The 21,523-nt window shown below is 35.9% G+C and overlaps 1 protein-coding gene across 1 annotated transcript in view; it reads left to right on the top strand.

Moving 5' to 3' along the window:
- calcr (calcitonin receptor) overlaps window positions 1–11,200 on the top strand; it is a 51,853-nt gene extending 40,653 nt beyond the window's left edge. Inside the window, exons 11-16 of the mRNA XM_077196091.1 lie at window positions 3,378–3,531; window positions 4,639–4,699; window positions 4,799–4,865; window positions 5,232–5,450; window positions 5,538–5,579; window positions 10,265–11,200. Of these exons, the coding sequence (XP_077052206.1) occupies window positions 3,378–3,531; window positions 4,639–4,699; window positions 4,799–4,865; window positions 5,232–5,450; window positions 5,538–5,579; window positions 10,265–10,486 (765 nt within the window). The 3' untranslated portion in view covers window positions 10,487–11,200. The remainder of the gene's footprint in view (window positions 1–3,377; window positions 3,532–4,638; window positions 4,700–4,798; window positions 4,866–5,231; window positions 5,451–5,537; window positions 5,580–10,264) is intronic.
- Window positions 11,201–21,523: the final 10,323 nt, after the last annotated feature.

Raw genomic sequence — 21,523 nt, forward strand, 5'->3', positions numbered from 1 at the left:
TTGAGCAGCAAATCATCATATTAGAGTGATTTCTGAAGGATCATGTGACACTGAAGACTGGAGTAATGATGATGAAAATTCAGCTTTGATCACAGGAATAAATTGCATTTTAACATATTCAAATAGTACAATTATTTTACATTTTATTTTTAAATATTTTTGCTGTATTTTCAATCAAATTCAATCAACTTTGGTGAACAGAAGAAATTTAATTTTCTGATCTATAGATTTTGAACGGTAGTGTGTATATATTCAATTAATAACTGAGAAGAATATTTAATTTTTCATTTAATTTAAAATAAAATTTTGACCCATGCTTTAACTTGTGATATTGTGTCTTGATATTAAAAAAATACTTACGTTTGGGTAAAGATCATTTGGCTAGATATTCTATTTTTTTCATGTATAAGATTTAAAATAATATTTTACACTTAAGAAGAAAGACATATTTAGCACACCATAAAAGGTTCTATTGTTTTATTCACATTGTATTTTCATTGCATGAGACCTTTTCATGGAATATGATCTTTTCAGGTTTTGCTCTCTATGGAGGAATGCATAAATCTGCCACATTGGAATGTACTGCATGATCTAAGAGGTGTGGTGAGGAGATGCGTTTCAAGAAAAACATTCACTTTTAGCTACTGTACCTAATGTGATCAAGGAGAATTGCCTATTCTTTTTTTCTGATATACCAATATTATGAGAAAAAACAGAGATAAAAAGTGAGTTTGCACCCTGCTATCCCGGGTTTGAAATGGATTGGATGAGTGGATTTTGAAGTTCTGAAAGGACTGGAGTGCAGCGGAGGTGTAGTTTTGGAGTTTCAGAAAGATCATAATCATTTTTCTTACACACCTGCAATGTCTTTAAATGTGCATTCTTTCGGGGGAGTGGGTGCATTCTCTGTTTAATTTACAGTATCCTTGTTCAGCCTGAAGAACAAGCTCCTTCTGTTTTTCCGTCCAACTCCAGTGAGTCGAGCCGCGGTCAGTGCAGAATGCATTTCCAGCTTCAAGGAGAAGAGGTTACAGATAGGTTAGTTTAGACTTAAACCCTGTGCACATAAGCTGTGCTTAGTCTGACTAGAATGCCATTACATGCCAAGGACATCTGAATTTAAAGTAAAAGAGCCTTGACTTCTAAAGGAAAGTTGTGTGTGGGGAACAACATGTGTGAGGACTTGCTGCCAGTTGCGTGGGTGTAGCAGGCAGAAGAGAGCTATGCCATGGACATATGGTAAAAAGTTCATCTGGATGACTGACGAGTTGTTGGGAGGTGTGTGATCCAGCTCAGTGGAATTCAGAATAGACACTTTGCCAGAATTTTCTAATTAAAACTGCACACATGTTCTTGCAAAGCAGCCAGGCAACTCAAAAATTCAGCGGAAGGGATCGTCCAGGCCATGTTAAAGATCAAAAATTGGTAAACACTTCATCCCATCTCAGTTTAATTTGCAGGATCAACTATAAGTAGGCATTTTATTTCCAAGTAAACACTGGAACCAACACAGTAAAACTGGCTCAACCAATAGCGTGAGCTTGAGGCGGGACTGGTGTTGTCACGGTACCAAAATTTCACTATTCGTTACTATTAGTGAAAATCTACGGTTCTCTGTACCAATTTCGGCACCAAAGCTTAATTTTTAGATTAAATTTACACACAGTATATAGTGTATAAGTGTATATCACGGTTACAAAGATGGAAACTGTATTAAAAAAACTTTACAATAAGATTCCATTTGTTATAAAATTAGATAAAATGACTAAACGTTATATACTGTAAAAATTGACTAATACATTTTTTAAATCAAAAGTTTTATCTGTTAACATTATTTAATGCACAATGAATGAAGTGAACAAACATGAAAAATCAAGTGTTTGTAGTAAATAACATTCACGAACATTAATTAATGTTATAAAAATATATTGTTCACTCAATGTGTTGATGTTTGATAACGCATTAAGTAATATTAATGAATGTAATCTTATTGTAGTGTTACCAAACTATACAGGAGATAAAACGTGTTTTATTTGACTTGACTGTACTTTTATTTAATCCAATTTATTTAGTCCTCATGGAGAGCGCAGTTCTTTATTATTATTATATTATTGTATTTATGACATTATATCATTATACTATTCATTACTATTTTATTTGCTATTTTATTTGTATACTGTTTGTTTATTTTATTGACTATTCACTAAACTATTTACTATTACATTCTCACTTTATCTTATATTTACTATTTGCATTGCACTGTAGTTGTACCATATCATATTACCATAAAGGATCCATCAGTTATCTTTGTGATTGTATAGCCGATTTGGAGTATCTATCTGTAAATATTTATCGTTTTAGTGCTATAAAGATACAGAAAGTAGTCTGCCGGTGTGATTTGTATTTGCCGATTTGTTTCATTTTCTCAATGTCGGTCAATTCTAAGCACAAGAAAAGCTAAAATCGGGTTAAAGACAGAAAATGCTTTTTCCACAGTAAGAAAACTTTCTTTTACTATGAAAATTAAATTATATCCCAGTATAGGGGTCTTATTTTTGTTTTTATCCAGAAAAAACGCAGCTCACCCGTTTACTTGCATTTGTTTACAGCGCAGTCTTGCCCTCAGCAAAATGGCGGACGCGTTGACGTATCACAGCAACGTTCCAAAGCGGCCAATAGCGCGTCTATGTATTTATTATGTCTATGGGTTAAAGAGTGTATGCCATAACATTTGTAAACACGAAGGCGTTCTTTTTCCATTGAGGGGATTTTGCATCATGATAGCTTTTTTTCTAGGCAGACCGTTAAAGAACGCAACACGTCTCCCGGAAATCCAGTAGAATTCAACCAATAATAAAAAGTAACTCAAAATATAATCATACATAATTAGGATAGCAAAATAAGTGGACTTTTAAAAGAAATGAGAAAATGCTTCCCATAGTTTTAAGTTGTGCATCCAAACAAACTTTTGATGCAAATCCATCTGGCACATTTGGCTAATACGAAAACAATATTTGGATCAGTGTTTGTTCAATATGTTATGCTGTTAAATCACATTTCTGCTGTTGGTTATGCTTTTATAAAATGGTGAGTTGTCCTAAGTAATCAGCCTATGCCATGTAAATAATTGTGCATATTGCGGTTCCTATGCAGTTCATGAAATTGATATTGTTCAAAATAAATGTTACCAACCACCTGTGCCAATGCAGTAGATAACTGGCAAAGCATTCATTCTTTACTAGCTAGACCAGAACCAAACCAGTATAAATTGGCTTGGACATTGTCATTTATGCTGGTATAGTCCAGTCAGATTTTGCCTGAATTGTGAAACTTAAAGCACCCGTCTACTTCATTCTCTCACTTTTCTCCATCTGCAGATTGGCTGCAAGGTGCTGCACTTCTTCCACATGTACATGCTGGGCTGTAACTATTTCTGGATGCTCTGCGAGGGGATTTACCTGCACACGCTGATTGTGGTGGCCGTATTTGCAGAGGAGCAGCATCTGCACTGGTATTATCTTCTGGGCTGGGGTGAGTCTGTCTCCGCCAGCTCTGCTCCCCGTGTCCATCTGAATGCAGCTCCCAGTTTTGCTTTCCCATCTGTCAGCCAACTCTAAATTGTAAATATAATCGCCCTTTCTATTTGCTAAGCACTGAGTTTATTGTGACCTGGTTTCAAAGGCAGCAGTTTCATCAGTCTTTGCTCCATAATTTATTGGATACATTTGCTCGTGGTCATGTCCTCTTGCTCCATAAACAGAAAACACTGTCGCCGGCACAAACACTTGTTTAAAGACAGACGAATCAGCCAATCCACAGTTAGGACACAATGTGCTGGACAGTTGTGGATGTTTGGGGTCGTGGTTTATTTCACATCCAGATGTACTTTACTGTTCCCACTGACAGTTTTATAAGGACGGTTTATTGAAGATCAGGGCTTAACTATCTTGTTTCGCCTGTTCTCTGTGTTAGCAATGACATGGGTTAGGAAGTAGCTAACATATGGACAAAAGCCTTGAATTGTGGAGCATTATTAAAGATTGTGCGATAACCCTGTGCCGGATCATCCATTTCCAAAGGAAGAAAAGACAGCCCTCGACCATCTGTAGAAAATCTGCCTTGTGGCTTTTCAAGCTGTCCTGAGGATATTCAAAGCCGCTGTTAAGATTCTCATCATTACAGGAATATGTCATCCAAAAATATGTAATTATTTCCTCATCCTCTTGTTGTTTTACCCTATATGACTTAAGTTTGACTGTGAAAAACAAATGGAAAATGTTTGAAGAATTTCCAAGCCATACCTTCCCATATAATTGAAGTGAATGAGGGGGAAAAACACCATAAATGTATCATTCATATCTATGCATTATTATTTGATAACTTTGGATGAGAAACAGTCTGAAATGGAAGTCATTATTTACTGATAATCGTCCACTCATCATGCATCAAAGACAACTGTTTTTTTAGCATATAAATGCTGAACCTATAAAGCGCAATGATTTCAAATACTTTAATAAATCAAGTTACGCATTCCACGTGGTCAAGGCTCACCGTCTAATAACAGTTACAGCGTTATCATTCATTTTGCATTAGAGGCATAATATTTTGTGACTTATTTCTCAATTCTCCTTTCAACAGGATTCCCCTTGGTGCCTGCATGCATCCATGCTGTGGCGAGAAAGAAATACTTTGATGACAAGTGAGTAATGTTCACTACTTTTCAGCAGTAAATACAGAAGACAGGCCAGATTCAGTGGACAGTGGGTCTGATATGAAATTTATTATATTTTTCCACAAGCTGCTGGATGAGTGTGGAGACCCATCTGCTCTATGTGGTTCACGGCCCCATCATGGCAGCTTTATTAGTGAGTTCATTTATTTATTATCTATCATATTGAGCTTTGCATATATTCACAGCTTATTTACCACGAGTCTGTCTCTGATTGATCCATTTTAATCATGAAAAAAAAACTTGAGAATGCTTCATTTTGAGGAAAAGTTTGAATGCAATATTATGTTCTTAGTTCCGCAAATGACAATTATTGCATTTAACATCTCACTAGATTGTGTTTCTGTTAAAATTGGATTATCGAGTCAATGACTTCACTGTGTTCATTTACAGTTAATCAAGCTTAATTGTGGTAGCTCTGTGTGAAATTAAAATCTAAATAGAGCATGTTAGTTAAAGACTGTTTGGAGTTCATTTTAATATATATCTTTTTATGTTGTAGGTCAATTTATTCTTTTTGCTGAACATAGTACGGGTCTTAGTGACCAAACTGAGAGATACGCACCGAGCTGAGTCTAACATGTATATGAAGGCAGTGAGAGCCACCCTCATTCTGGTGCCCTTATTGGGCATTCAGTTCGTCATCTTCCCTTGGCGGCCGGAAAACCGCTTGGCAGGAGAGATATATGATTACATCATGCACATATTAATGCATTACCAGGTAACTCAGACTGAATTCTAACTCTTTTTACTTGTGGAAGACACCTAGAAATGATTGTTAATGCTTCCATAATTTCTGTTTTGCAAGGGATTGCTGGTGGCAACCATATTCTGTTTTTTCAATGGAGAGGTAAGCAGACTGAGCAGACTAATATCATTATAAAGGGATATTTCACCCCATAATGCTAATTCTGGCATTGTTTACTCACCCTCATGTAGTGAGGTTTAAATTTTTGAGGAATATCATTTTAATAGTTTCCATGCAACGTCATAAAAACACCATACAAGTAGTCTTTTACTTTTATAACTTTTTCGTAATGGATTATTCACATTCAAAACCAAAATTATAGAGCGGCAAGATGTAATGTCAAAAGTCATTGGTTTACATGTTTCGCAACAAAACTAGAATTCGCCAATGTAAATATGTGGAATGGAGAATGACGAATGATCTGAGGTACGTCAGATTACAAGTGAAAAACAAGTTTTTCCACCTCTCATGCAGTGTGTAATATAGCTATTTGTGATTGCAAAAGAGTTATTGTCTCCTAAAAGAAAGAATCGATTCTAAATAAGTCATCAGCAATTCTAGTCTCACTTCCTGTCACATACCTGCGTAACAAAATGTAACAAATTTGCATAAAGACAGACTGTATAGTCTTCATCAGCTGCCCGCAAAAAAGGTCTACTTTGACCCGTCCTGAAACACTGTAGTTGAAGCTGAGACTGGAAGTTTGGTTTGTGTTGTCGACGCTGTTTTCAGTGCTGTGAATCCACTTTGCTGCACTTCAGAAGGATGAGGACTTGAGCTGGAATTGATACAGAAAAACTAACACTAATCGTGACTGTTCGTATCACTGAATATCAATTGCTGAGGAAGCCTTCAGAGCTGAAAGTAATGATATGGTAATGACCGCTGTAAGCGTTCAACCAATCACAACATACTGGGCCATCTGACCAATCAGAGCAGAGTAGTCTCTCGGAAAGGAGGGGCTTAGAGAGACTGAATCTTCGAACAAACGCTTTTCAGACGCTTTGAGAAATTAGGTGATCTGCAATGTATATAATGAGAAAAATAACTATGTTAAAGTAATGCCTGCCATCCTTATAAAAGGGGCTAAACGTAAGCGAAATCCCCCCCTGTGTGAAGGATGTGACCTTTGAGATAGCTTGACGTTTTGTCCAAGTGGCTGGTGGTCAGGAAGTCAGTCAGGCATTCAGCGAGTTTCTGGGTGAATACCTGGCCATGTTGTGCAACTGACACATTGATTCAGACATGGTTGATGTCGCTTTCCTCCATGATCTGTCATGGCCCACACATGACATGGCTGTTGACTGTTAATGTGAAAATCAGGTTTTTAAAGAGATTAATTTAAATTAACTCAGAGAGATTATGTAAACAACATCATTCATCTCTCTCTCTCTCTCTCTCTCTCTCTCTCTCTCTCTCTCTCTCTCTCTCTCTCTCTCTCTCTCTCTCTCTCTCTCTCTCTCTCTCTCTCTCTCTCTCTCTCTCTCTCTCTCTCTCTCTCTCTCTCTCTATATATATATATATATATATATGCCTAAATTTCAGATTTATTTATTTGAATTGCATACAATAGTTTCATCCCTTTGCATTACATAGTTTTAACATTGTGTTGCATATTTTCAGTCACATATCAAATTGGTAAGAAGCAGGCAAGATTTTTGTAATAGTATTAATAAACTTGTTTAAAAACACAAGTACAAGATTTATATATTTGTCATCAATAAATACACTTTCTTTCATTCTCATACATTTGAACTGGTTTGCTATTGGTCGATCTGATGTGAGTGACAGTTTGCCCCACCCTCACACCAGTAAAAACATCATCAGAGAAGAGAAGAGAAGAGAAGAGAAGAGATGATGCTGCAAGAGGGGAAGTTATTTTGATATAAGATTATGAGGGCACGAGATATAATAATGTGCCTGGATAAATCACTTATAATAAATATTGCAATATTCCATAAATAAAATAAGAATTGTCCATTTTGATTTCATGGCTAATTTAAATTTAGGCGTAAATATTTCTTGATTAAGACTTTTGCTGTTGCATTGTACTGCCACTGATATAACTTTCTCAAGGGTCGACCGTAGTCACAAAGGATGGAGGCGTTTCTCATGTCATGCGTTTACACATTCACCGAACATCTATTTGAAAGCCAGACGTGTTCTTGAAGCGTCTCTTGAAGTGAGGGGGTACATGAACAGAGTATTAAGTGGCAGTAAATACCAACAGCCACGTCAAAACGCATTTACCAGACTTGAGGAAAACAGACTTAGAGCACTTATGCATGACAAAACCAAAACAATGAAGACACAGTTTCATTAGAATACTCAGCATGAAGTTCCTGGCACGAACTTGAATGGAAAGAATTAGCGCCTTTCATCCGCCTATGTGTAAGTCATGTTTTAAACATGCTGAATTATTTCTGGGCCTGGAAAATGGGTCAATTATTAGCTTATGCATGAGCAGCCAGCACGCATCAGCATCAGCGCGTCCACAAACTATTTGGATGTGTCCTAAGCACAGATCCTGTTTCAAGACAATAAAAGGAGCACTGACACAGAATAACATTTTCTTTGTGGTGGTGTTTGTTTACCTCAGCGTAATGATTCGTTCTATTCTGATGTCCTTTCCCTGTGCCCCTGTCTCCTCATGATTTGTGCCTGATCCAATATCCCCCTTTGTTATGTGTTAAAAGTACAGAGCGGTAATTGGCGCATCAAAAATAGCTATGATAATAATACAGTAATATAATTACCACATGCTGACGGAGGATAAAACAAAAACTTAATTATTTTTAAAGTTATGGTCAAATCATAGTTATGTCCAATTAACATTTTTCATTAAAGTGGACCTATTATGCCCTATTACAAAGACTTGCTTTTGTTTTTGGGCTCTACTAGAATAGCTTTTCATGCTTGAATGTAAAAAAAAACAACAAAAAAAAACTTATTTTTCACATATTTGACATTGTTGCAGCTCCTCTCTTCCCAGTCTATCAGTAACGCTCTGTTTAGCTCCTGTCTCTATGAAGCCCCTCCTTCTGAAAAGGACAATGAGCTCTGATTGGTCAGCTAGATCAGTGTGTTGTGATTGGTCAACCGCTTGGAGAGTGTTGCTGCAATGTCACACCACTTACCATAACCGCGAGTTTTAACACACTACTAACTAACTCAACCAGGCCTCACTCCATTTTTACCTCCATAATTCCTTAGGTGGGAATTATTTAAATGAGGAATATTGTGACGTGTTTGTTCCCAGAAGAAAACTCAAGACTACAATGGAGGCGTTTCAGGGATTTCAGAAACAGTGACACTGATATAGAGAATAACTCACTTAGCAGTGACTTTTTACTCTGTAACTTTGTAGACCTTTAGAAAACAACAACATAAAGAATAAATAAAAGTGCAGTTTAAAGTAACTTTGATGCACAAATGCAGCTTGTCAAATCACAATTTTCTCGATGTCCTGACAAGGCTCTGGGACACCAGATGTTACCAGATAAAAACCGATGTTAAACTGAAACCTGCTACCTGAAATTGATAAACATTAAATTCAACAGCAATTTGTATAGGTGTTTAATAATTTAATATAGTTGTTTAAAGACTGATCACAGACTGTGTTTGACTCAAGTTCAAAGATGGTTATAATAAAACTACAAAGCTCAAAGAATGTTCTGACTGATGAGACGTCTCAGCGCAAGAAAAAATGAATACAGCTTTGTCCAATTACATTCCACTTTAAAAAAAAATCACTGGCTGATTTGGTAGAATAGCCAAACACATTTTGACATTCTACCATTATACTGTGTCAGTAAGATTATTAGGTAACACTTTATTTTACAGTGTCCTTATTACATGTTACATATACTTACCATAGTAATAACAGTAAATTATGCATAATTACATGCAACTGACCCTCAACCAAATCCTAATCCTACCCTAACCCTGTAAAAAGTACATGTAGTTGCTTAATATTACTCAGTACTTAAATATATAATTACACAGTAACAATGACACCTTAAAATAAAGTGTAACCAATTTTTTTGAAGCAATACTTTTATTCAGCAAGAATGCATTAATCAAAAGCGACAGTAGGCGCGTTTCCATTGCAGAATTTCGCAAAACTTTTGCGATTTTTTTCTAAATGTCGACAAAAAACGATTGCGAAATGACGGCGTTTCCGATGTTATGCGACTAAAACTGAATTTTTTCCTCGAGATAAGTCATTCCAAAAATCATGGCAACGGACGTTGTTAGGTTTATGAATATCCCAGCCACTGCACTGGCCATTATTATTAATCGAAGGTGTTATCCAAGCATTAATGGCAAGGAAAGACCCGTATACTTGAGAGCGGCACATATGAGGTGTTTCTGGGAGTTTCTCCCTCATATCTGCTTCGAGGTTTTGATTGTGGCATTTTTTAGAGGTTTAGAATCCAGTATTCCTGTAATTCTTTTGTCTTTTATGAATTTTATAAAAAACTCTGTCTCGTATTCTGCCCAAACATACCGCGTCATCTACGTTAGATGACCTGTAAATGCGCAAAAACGGTTTTCCATTGCAGTTTTGCGAAATATTTATTTTTCGAATTGCCAAAAAAAAAAAAACACCTCATGCAAGCGTAAAAACTTTTTTGTGACAAATTGGAGTTTTTTGCGAATTTGACGTGTTTCCATTGGGCGTATTTTCAATTCCCAATTTCAATTTGCGCAATTTGAAGGGTAATGGAAACGCGGCTAACGAAAACAGTATTTTGTTTCTCTGATTCTGACATGTTTCCCTGCAGGTCCAGGGAACTCTGAAAAGGCAGTGGATGCAATACAAAGCCCAGTGGGGTCAGCGTCGACGAGAGCACTGCTCCATGAGATCCACCTCCTACACCGCCACATCCATCACTGAGGTGCCCGCTTTCATGTTCCATCACGACTGCAACAGTGAACACTTGAACGGCAAACAAACAGAAGACTCAGAGCTAGTGGCCCTCAAGACGGGCGAGACGTACGCGTGAACGTTCAGAGAAAAAGACAATACTGGTAAAGCAGTGATTCAGTCAAACTGAAGACTCCTTTACAGCAAAGCAACATTGACTGAATGTTCGCAAACTCCCCCATCTCAGACAGCACTTAAGAGTTGACAACAGAGCATTCAAAGCCTGTGTGTTGGCACCACTGAAACTGCTCTACTTCTGTGAGTTGAAACGCAAAGGAAGCGGAAAAATACAGACACGGGCCGCATTTCTTAAAATACGTCATATTAAAGCTGCTAGATTCAGGCTCCCTTCACATCCTTTTCAGGCCCGTGGCCACAAACAAAAACGTTTCTTTGCATAAAACCAAAGGATGTGTCGATTTGTGGGACACTCTAAAGCTACTGGGAAACGATCCTCTAGAGGACAGGCTACACTCATCCGTCTCCGAACAAAGGAAAGTTCCTCTGTGCCTGAATCCTGTCACTGAAACGTTAGAAGAGGTTACAAGGATCTGTCCGACGGTCACTTCGCTTTTGAAAATAGCTTTTTATCCGTCTTGCGAGACTCCTAACTGCTTTGTTTTTGCAGCTGTGCTTTTTTTGCCTCGTCTTAGTTGTGTAAGGGGGTGTGGAGGAAAATGATGAACAACATCGACAATTTTAGGACTGCTTGAAAGTCAATTCATAAACCTGTGCATAGATATGCATAGACATGTATTCTGTAAACAAAAACAAAACAAAAAAGAGAGAAAAATATATTTAATAAGCTCCCGTGCTTCAGAGTGTAGATTGTATTTATCTGTCTGATTTTGAGGCATCTTTTCAGTGTTTTGGAGTGCTTCACCAGTAAGTGCATTTCCTCTCTGCAACCAAAATCCACTGCTCACGAATGCACCAAAGTCACTTACGATTTCAACTAGTGATCAATAATACACCTTTCTTCGCTTGCCTTTATTGAACCACAAATTACTTATGGGATTGACTGAATTAGGCTGAAAATAAGAAACCACAAAATAAGAAATCAGCACTTTAGAATTGATGTTACTGATTAAAATAAATTGAGCTATAAAGAAATATACAATTTAATTGAAAGTAAGATATAAATATTTATATATACTGCACACACACATATATATATATATATATATATATATATAAGCATGGATGCATTAAATTGATCAAAAATGACAGTAAATTTATATGTCAAATAAATGCTGCTCTATTAGACTTTCTATTTATCAATGTGAATTTCACATGTTTATCAAATGTGAAATCTGAAGGATCATGTGACACTGAAGACAAGTGTAATGATGCTGACAATTCAATTTTGCTATTACAAGAATATATATAATTTTAAAATGTATATTAAAAAAGACAATTATTTTAAATTGTAATAATTTTCAAAAATGTTACAATTTTTATTGTATTTTTGATCTAAATGTAGCCTTGTTGACCTTAAAGAGATTGCTTTCATAAACATTCAAACTCCAAAATGTTGAACTGGCAATGATACATAAATATGCATATAGGTGTAAAACGTCTTGTTATGACTGAAGAAAAACACTTTTCTGAAACAAAATGTAGAGCATCACCACATATTTAAGAGTGTGTAGACTGAACAACTGTGAGGACAACAAGGCGCTCTTGGCTCACATGGATGGCGTCCGGGGAGTGATGACAGACAGCTGTCACAGCGTTTGCATCGCCTGTCGCAAGAATACAGTAACAACTCACACAGATCCTAAATGAACATGTGCAACTACAATGAAAATGATCTTTAGAAATATATCAATTACTGCTAAATGAGAATCAAATACCTTATCGTTAAAATATTACATGCAAAAATCTATTCAAAGATACACTATGTAACTTTTTTGTTCAAAATTAACAAATCTGTCAATATATCATCAATCGTTCTTTCAAAACGTGTTTTTGTCTTGCCCTGATTCACTAGCCTATGGTAAGCATGTTATCAGTGTTATATTTTAGACCTGACGGTATGAAGGTTGACATGGAGCAACTAAATCTCGATCCTCCAAGGAATCACCCGTTTTAAACAAACGCCGCACAGAGGAGAATCTGCTGGCCAAAAGAGAAGGTAATAAAACAAGAACCAACATTGGCTTGGCTTTTCAGAGATTTCTTTTTAAGAACTTAGAGTCTTTGAAATGTTGTAAAAGCAACAAGGAGGTTGTGTTTTATTTACTCAAAAGGTAAGGTATATTATTGAACAGATACATTGCCATATGTAGCTCTCTAACAGAGTTCATTGTAAAGCATTATCTATTGTAAAGGGTCATTTCATTATAGTTATTGTAGCGCTGTGTGTGCTGTATTTTGTTGGGTAATGTCTTAGTCAGCTTTAGATCCTTTCCATCTAAACTAGTTATATCTTTTAAGTCTGGAAGTGAATGTTTTATGAGCAGAAGGATATCTATATTCATCCACACAGTCACACAGAGCCAAAGCACAACCAGAACAAGGTTATTCCGCAAAATGCATGCAGTTTTGTTTTTTAAACGCTAGAGGGCCAAAAGTTACATAGTGTACCTTTTAAGTATTCACAGTATGCTTTCCTACTGTGTGAATTTATACATCGGATACAATTACACTCTGGAAGCAAGCTTGTCTTTTCTTCTGTACGAAATGTTTATTTTTTTGTTACTATGGACTACAACACTGTACTTTTATTTAAAAGAGATGTTTAGCTGTACATAGTGTGTTGTGTTTCAATGGGTTTGAGGTGAAATTGTGAGAGTTGGGTCATTTCATTGTGAGTTGTGTCGGTATCTCGGATTTGGTATTCCCCATGTAATTGTTTTAGTCCAATGTGTAATTGATTTATCATGGTGCATTTACAGTCAGTCATTAAGTTTGAAGTCAAAAAGCTAAATTTCTTGCTCATGTTTTTGAAGTGTATTGCTTATGTTGGAGATACCATCAGAAAAAAAAAAAATATTTTGTCAAACTCTTTGCAATAGTGTCCATGTGTACAAACTCCACATGCCTCTATATTGTACATCAAATTAAATATGTTGGCTAATATATGATCCTTAGTAAATAATTTGCATATATTTTGACATACAAATATGCAAGTACACATCCCAAATAATCTTTTTTCCATTTAGAAAAAAAAAGTACAATAGCATCATACCACTCTTTCTCATATCACTGAATCTAAGAAATATATACAGTAGTGGCCATATTTCTTTATAATGACCCTACAAGTTTGATTAAACCAATAAATGAGGAAAATATTTTAAATATCAGGGAAGAACAAAACACTAAACTTGGTTAAAGTATTTATCTGACAGAATTATTTGGCACAAAAAAGCAAACTACAGCAAAAAATAAATAAAAATAACATTAACTACAACATACTCAGTTATTAATATTTCATTGGTTCTCTCTTGTTTCATTGCGTTATCACAAATAAAACCATTGACGCCTAGCACAACTACACAATATGCTTACAAAATCTTCAACAAATTCTTAATAATATTTGATTAAATGGTGATGATGTAAACAGACATCCCTTTTGGCCACTACTGTACAAATGCTGCTTGCAAGAGCAGGCATCTTCATTTAGCAATTCAGTTTAAAGGTTCAACATCATGGCTAATCCCATTCGGTGTAATTGACTTTTGTGACTAAGATGTGGTTTGATCGGCCTCAGGGGTGAAGCACAGACAGCAGTTGAAGATATTTCTGGCATCGGCTGTGTCACATCTACTAAACGTCATCCTCTACAGGTGCAGGACTGACAAATGTCCTTTGTTTGCTCCGAACATGTGCTCTCCTGCCTCTGCCCTTTCAGACATGAACATAAAAATCCTCTGATTTGGATAAACACACTTGGTTTTAATGGTCCGTCATTATAATATGGTGAGAAATCGGCCTAATAAGATTTAAAATAACTGTATAAATGAAAATATGACAACAAAACATATTCATCTCTGAAGAGATTGTAACCCATTAACCTTTTTAAAAGTGCATCTATTATGCTTTTTCAAATATTACCTTTTGTGCAGCATGTAATATAGCTGTTTATGAATGTAAATGTTTTAAAGATCAAAGTGCTCCTAAATAGTTTCCTAAATGAAAGAATTGATTATGAACTGGTGAAATGAGTCGTCAGCAATTCCAGTCTCACTTTCTTTTACATACCATCGTAACAAATTTGCATAATGCCAGCTTATGGTCTTCATTGGCTGCCCATGAACAAAGTCTACTTTGACCCTCAAACACTGTAGTTGAAGTTTGGTTCGTGTTGTCGACACGTCGAGACGACACTGTTTTCAGTGCTGTGAATCCACTTTGCTTCCCTTCAAAAGAACGAGGACTTGAGCTGGAATTGATATAGAAAAACCGACTCCATCGTTACTGTGAGTATCAAGAGCTGAGAAGCATATAGTTTCCGACACGCGCTGTAAGCGGTCGACCAATCACAACAGACTGGCCCACTGACCAATCAGAGCAGAGCAGCTCTTGGAAAAGACGGGTTTAATGAGACTTTGAACAAACCGTTTTCAGACTCTTTGAGAAATGAGGTGATGTGCAATGTATATTATGAGAAAAATAAGAGTTTATTGGCCTTGTATGCATGTTAACCTGTTGTAGGAGACCTCTAAAACAAAATTAGGAACCTTTAAAATAACATAATAGGGACACTTTAAATAAACATTTGATAGTTTTATGCCTGACCGGCCCTAACTATGAAAGATATATCAAATATTTGGCCTTTCTGTAGTCAGTGGGAACATTTATGGGGAAAATAATCTATATAATTGAATTTAACCATGCAAGACAATGTCTTAAAATTGTATTTTAATCTATGGGAGGTTCAAAATTGGTCTGATACAATATTTATGATCTAACTGATAATTAAGGGTAAAATGTATTTTTCATCTTGGTTCACAACATGAAATTAGTTGATTTGATTTAAGTATAAAGGTTTTGAACGGGAAATGGCTGATTTCATTCTGAAAATCATTTTTCATAGTTTCATTAGCTATTGATCTAGAGATGACATTCTACTGATGTTGTTTTGTTCAGCAATTTCAATCAGATATACTTATGAAAATGGTTGCTGTGGTCTTTTTTTTTTTGTTCTTTTTATTGTTGTTTGAACAAGCACCAATATATAATTTGCATTCAACACAAATACTGCTGATGTCACATCACGCACCATTGTGAGATTAATATTTTGTCTTGTTGGGGGAAGTGGTACATAACCGCACGCATAACAAGACAATCGTGAGTGTTTGATTCTGCGTTTCTCCAGGCGTTTGCATCTCTTTCTTCTCTTTGTGCTGAAGACAATGACAGCGGATTCATATTCATCACAAACACTACTGATTGCATCATACATAATAACTGTGCAATCTGTGAGCTTTATGGGATATATGAAAGAGAATCACTCAGTACAGCTGTATGAACACAGATATAATTATCATTGGCAATAAATGATTTCCATAAATTGTGCTTAAGCTATTTGTGCAATACCCAGACTGCTCCTTCAAGAGGATTCAAGTATCATACAGTTTAGCATTGAAATGATAATCTGTATCTTTCTCATGATAAGAAATAACTGTCACTATGAAATCTATACACAGATTAGTGCTATTGAGATAATATGATAATGACCTGCCCTAATAGAGTTCGGTAGAATATCTGTATTTTACACCACAATTTCAATATGACTCCAACTAAGTTGCTTTTTAAGCCAAAATTAAACCTGTAAAGTTTAAAACGAGTTGAAATAAATATGCAGGTTTATGAACAAAAAAATATTTTTGTCTCCAGTACATATATCTAAACATATTTAGACGCATTTAGTTGATAAGCAAAACCCCTTGATTTTAACGGGCGTGACATTTCGAAACATGCTTGAAGCGGTTGACCAATTACAACACACTGATCCAGTCAACCAATCAGAGCACATTGTGCTTTTCAGAAGGAGGAGCTTCATAGAGACAGGAACTAAACAGAGCGTTACTGACAGACTGGGAAGAGAGGAGCTGCAACAACGGAGCATAATGTTTTTTTTTTTTACATTCAAGCATGAAAACCTGTTCTAGAAGACCCAAAAAACCAAAATCAATAAAAGGACATAACAGATCCAGGCCCAAGTAAATGTATCTTGATTTAGGAATGTTTACTAACTGACAAACAATAAATATATTTTGCTGTGCACTTATGGCATTTTCTTTTCCCTAAATCTTGCCATTAATAATGATGTTTGTGTCAAGGATTAAACTGGATTTTGGCTCTAAGGCAAAGCTGGTAATTTGTGTTTACTCTAAGTCTTTATTTTGAGTCTTTATCTTATTTAGATAAATGTGGCCTTAACCAGGCTAATTCTCAGCTGTTCTGTAAATAGGATTTGTAAACGATATCCTAAGGAATTAGAAAGAGTTAGTTTTCACTGGTTACCTCTGGTATATCTGGCTTGAGTGTTTAGATTTGTTTGAACTCTCAGCCTGAGGCATGATGGGAAAGATATTCTGCTCCATAAAGTAAGACTGCCAGATTAATTAAAAACAATGAGTTGGTTAACACGCGCGCACACACACACCTGTAAATGTTTCTAAGAAAGACAGTGGAAAAAACAGTGAATATATATATTGTAACAAATCTGTGTTAAATTTCCGTTTTTCTCCATGATGAATCTCTTGACACCACAGAAAGACTTCATCTGAGCGCAGGCTGTCAGGTCTCTGCATTCATACTGCTTAGTAGAGCGTTTTGTGAAGTATCAATTATCACCCACGTCTACTTCTATTAATATGCAAGCAAAGACGGAGTTTGAGAAGAAACCAATAGCTTTTTTCCCAAAACATTCTCAAGTACAGTGATTTTCTAAAGGCAAAGTCCATTAACTATGACTGCAGGATTTACAGAACAAACTCATAGAAAGATCCTCAGGCTTAAAAAGCAGTATTTTATATGATTTTGTTTTAAATAAAAGTGCAACATAGACATGCCGTGGACAATAAAATGCAACTAAATGTTGGTGAATGATTAGTATGTTCTCTAAATCTGGAATCTATTAAACTTAAACCGTGTTGATACAGATAGACTTCACGTTAAATAGGAGGATTTCTTAATTGATCAGAACATTAACATAAAGTGAGTGTAATGATTTGAATTTGGGATTTTAAGGGATGATCAGTGTGCTGTATGAATATTACTGTTTAAAAGTTTGTTCACTGTGAAATGTTTTTAGTAATTGGTGCAAGTAATTGATCCTTTTATTTGCCTATGCATTAAATTATTCGAAAATGACAGTAAAGTATTTTCAATGTTACTATTTCAAATGAATGCGGCATTATTCAAACTCTGTTCGTCCTGAATCTGCAGCATGAGCGGTTTATGCATTCTAGCATCATATTCATCTAAATTGTTTTTGTAGCTCTTCCCATTGATGGTACTGGATTGTAGGGTACTTCACAATTACTTTTTTAATAAATCTGTTTACACAACAGCACAATGCCTCAAACTTAGATTCAACCATCCATAATAAGAGTTACATTTTCCCTCTCCTTCTCTCTCTCTCTTGTTGAAACTTGGAAAAGGCTGCTGCAAATTAGGGTTATTATCAGTAACTAAAACTATTAAAAAGATTTCTCTAAAAAAAATTACATAGCTGAGATTGAGCGTTTAAGCGTCTGTCCGAGGTCTAGAGCTCTTTCTGATCTCTGATGAGTTGAACAGTTAAAATTGGCTTAAAGCCCTGCTCCTTCATCACGTCTAACAGGAACACAAACCATGATCGTGTGTACACGAACAAAATGAAACTTTCTATTGGCAATTCACAGAAAATCCCACAAAACCTGACCTTTATCGTCTACCTATGTCAGCCGCCTCTTTCTTTCAGCAGTGGCCCACTGTGTAAGAAATCACACGCAGGACAGTGGGAAAAGAGAAATAGCTGATGGGTGGAGAAGGAAACACACAAACGGCAAATATCTTGGCCGTGGGCCTGGAGAAAATCCAAGAGAGCCCTCGCTCAGAGGTCAGCGCATCATTCCCTAGAGCCTCGTTCAGAGACACATGCGACCTCCGATCATGCCAGCACATTTGACGGGAAAAAAGCCATATAATCAAACTTATAGTTAGCATCATAGCTTGTTTTCATGAAGTGAAGATCCAGGGTCACGCTTCAGCGTCAGCTGTCTGGCAGAACAGATTCGTGTCGGTTACGCTCATCAGAGGATCTCCTCATATTCAACTGTACCGTCACTAAACCAAACACAGACTGAACCTGAATATTGAGACTGAATATATTGCTCAATTCTGACAAATAACCTGATCTCTGGTCATGTCAGACATTTTATAGAAACAAATAAACTTTATTATGAATTATTATTTTTTTAGCCATGTCAGAAATAAAACAGCTATCAGGTTATTTTTTCATATAAATGAATTCATTTTACCCCAAAAAACAACATACAAATGTTTAATGGCACTTTATGAACAGGTCCTTGATTTAATGCTCAGCTAAGTGGTGGTAGAATACATGAATAATATGAATAATAACAAAATCACAATGTTACTCACTGAAAATTTATAATAGAGCTCTAAAATACACAATTATCACATTCTGTCTTAATGCACCAAATCAACAGACTTTCTCTCACACACTGCAAGGTAAAAAGATCATCCCACAATCAAAACATGAAGCACATTTGCTTTATTTTCTTCATTGTATTGCATGTAGTACTGAGACGATGTATGAGATGGCGGCATGGTATGGTATCCCACAATCCTGTGTGTGTGTTTCGGCATTGGCTTCTGATTGAGCGGGCATTGTTATTTTGTTTCTTTAACTGCATGAATGACTGCAAATATTTGTTAGGTTATGTCTAAAGCGTTCCTGAATTTGTTCTAGATCATTATGGGGATTTGAAAGCATGTGTGAAAACCACTGAGTGAGTTCAGATTTCATCAAAAAGATCTTCATTTGTGTTACGAAGTTGAATGAAAGTCTTACGGGTTTGTAACGACATGAGGGCGAGTAATGACAGAATTTTTATTTTTGGGTGAACTATGACTTTAAGTAACTTTAATTTACAGACAAACTAACAAAACATACACAGACCTTACTGGTATTTGCACCATTATTTACCCGTCCCGGCACAGACACAGAGCACGTGTCCAACAGGAGGGGTGTGAGGACAGAGTTGAGCTCAGGATGAAGAGCATGAGCTCCATGAATCCATCAGTGTATGAATGTGGATCCGCTGTCACGGACACTCCTTCACTGCGCGCACATCTCTCAGCAGAAACCATTATCAGTTTATTCTTTTTAACTTATAGTTGAATTAATATACAATATGTCCTTGATTATACTATGATACATTACTTGCATTAGCCTTAAGCAATCAAATCAAAACCTGACTAGAGTCATTCTATGAAATGGACATTTTTTCCGTTTTTTTTTTAATAGCAAATTTCGGTAACACTTTACTTTAAGCAAGGTTATTATAGTTTTGCTTTTTTAAATTAGTTTTTATTTTAATATCGTTTTCAAATCGTTTTCGTTTTTTTTTAGTTAAGTTTTTATTTTGCAAACACATTTCTATTTAGTTTTTATTTTATTTAGTTTCAGTTTTAGTTTTAGTAATAAAAGTTTAGCAGAGCAAACAGAACACTTCCAGTGTAGACCAAAGCGGGACGCTTAATTTCAGCAAAGTTTAATGTTTGTCCAGATTACAGTTAACTCTTGAGAAGACATCTTAATAATAAAAATAAAATAATGGTTTGAGATTGAACAAAGCACCAAATAAATGGAACTTAAAAGTATACAAGAAAAAAATATGAAAAATTCAGACAAACTAATTCATATTAAAGATGAAATCTTGTTAAACGTGCCTAGTTTACTTTTTTTCAGCTGTAAATGTGGCAGAGTGACCACTGGTACATAAAAAAAAAAAAAAAAAAACCCCAGCTCAATTCATCTGCCTACAGCCAACACAACCTGCTGTGAAGCCAGTGTGATTAAATAATTAAGTATCTATGCAGTGTGTATATGTTTTTCTATCCTGGTGGGGACTTAAACCTGAATACACACAGACTCATGGGGACTCGTGTCACTGTGGAGACCCACATTGAGGTAGGCTACACAAGGCTATAAATCATTTACAAAAAAAATGTAAAAATACAGAAAGTTGTGTGATGGGTGGGTTTAGGGGTCAGGTTAGTGTAAGAAGACAGAATAATTTGTGCAGTATAAAAACCATTACGTTTATGAAGAGTCCCCACAAAGATAGTGCACCAGAGTGTGTGTGTGTGTGTCCTGGTATTCAATACATTGCGGGGAAATGTATCCACGTGGATATTATTAGCAGTAAATGTTTTATAAAAACAAAGATAATAACAGCACCTTTCAGCCTTTCAACCTCCAGGCAAACATGACATCTCAAACATAGTAGCCTAGAACATTAAAGGTTTTTTCTGCTTGACGAACTTTTTGCTGTCGCACCCGCGTCTCACAAATGAAACGGCATTCTAAAAATGCTGCGATCAAGTTAAAAGTCCAACTTGCCTCTTATTACCTTGTGTTATTTCCCATTCCACTGCAACAGATGCATCCTTTATGAACAACGCTTAGCACTAGCCATGTGTTCTACGTTACGGTCCTTCATTGAGCGCGTCTCAGCAGGACAGCGGTTAATCGCCTCAGAAACTTCACGCGTATGAAGCGCAATATCAGCCACAGGTCAGATTTTCCGCCAAAGTAAAGAGCTTAATAACGAAAACTATTATTTATTTTTGCTAATTATTATTTTATTTCAGTTATTTTTTCAGTAGCTGTTGTTAGTTTCGTTTAGTTTTAGTTTTTCATTTATTATGAATTTTTAATTTTATTTCAGTTTACGAAAATGTTTTTTGACCAATAGTTTTAGTCTTAGTTTCAGTTTTCGTTTACGAAAATAACCTTGACTTTAAGCCTTTATGTATAATGCATTATAAAAGCATTCATTTTGCATTAATTACACCTTTTAATGCTCCGTAATCAGAAACATTAATAGCAGGGATACAACAACGTGCTGCCTTCCACAAGCAACAACAT

This window comes from Siphateles boraxobius, unplaced genomic scaffold (genome assembly GCF_051911475.1).
Source record: "Siphateles boraxobius isolate OS27281-9 unplaced genomic scaffold, OSU_SipBor_1 35, whole genome shotgun sequence".
Lineage (NCBI taxonomy): Eukaryota > Metazoa > Chordata > Actinopteri > Cypriniformes > Leuciscidae > Siphateles > Siphateles boraxobius.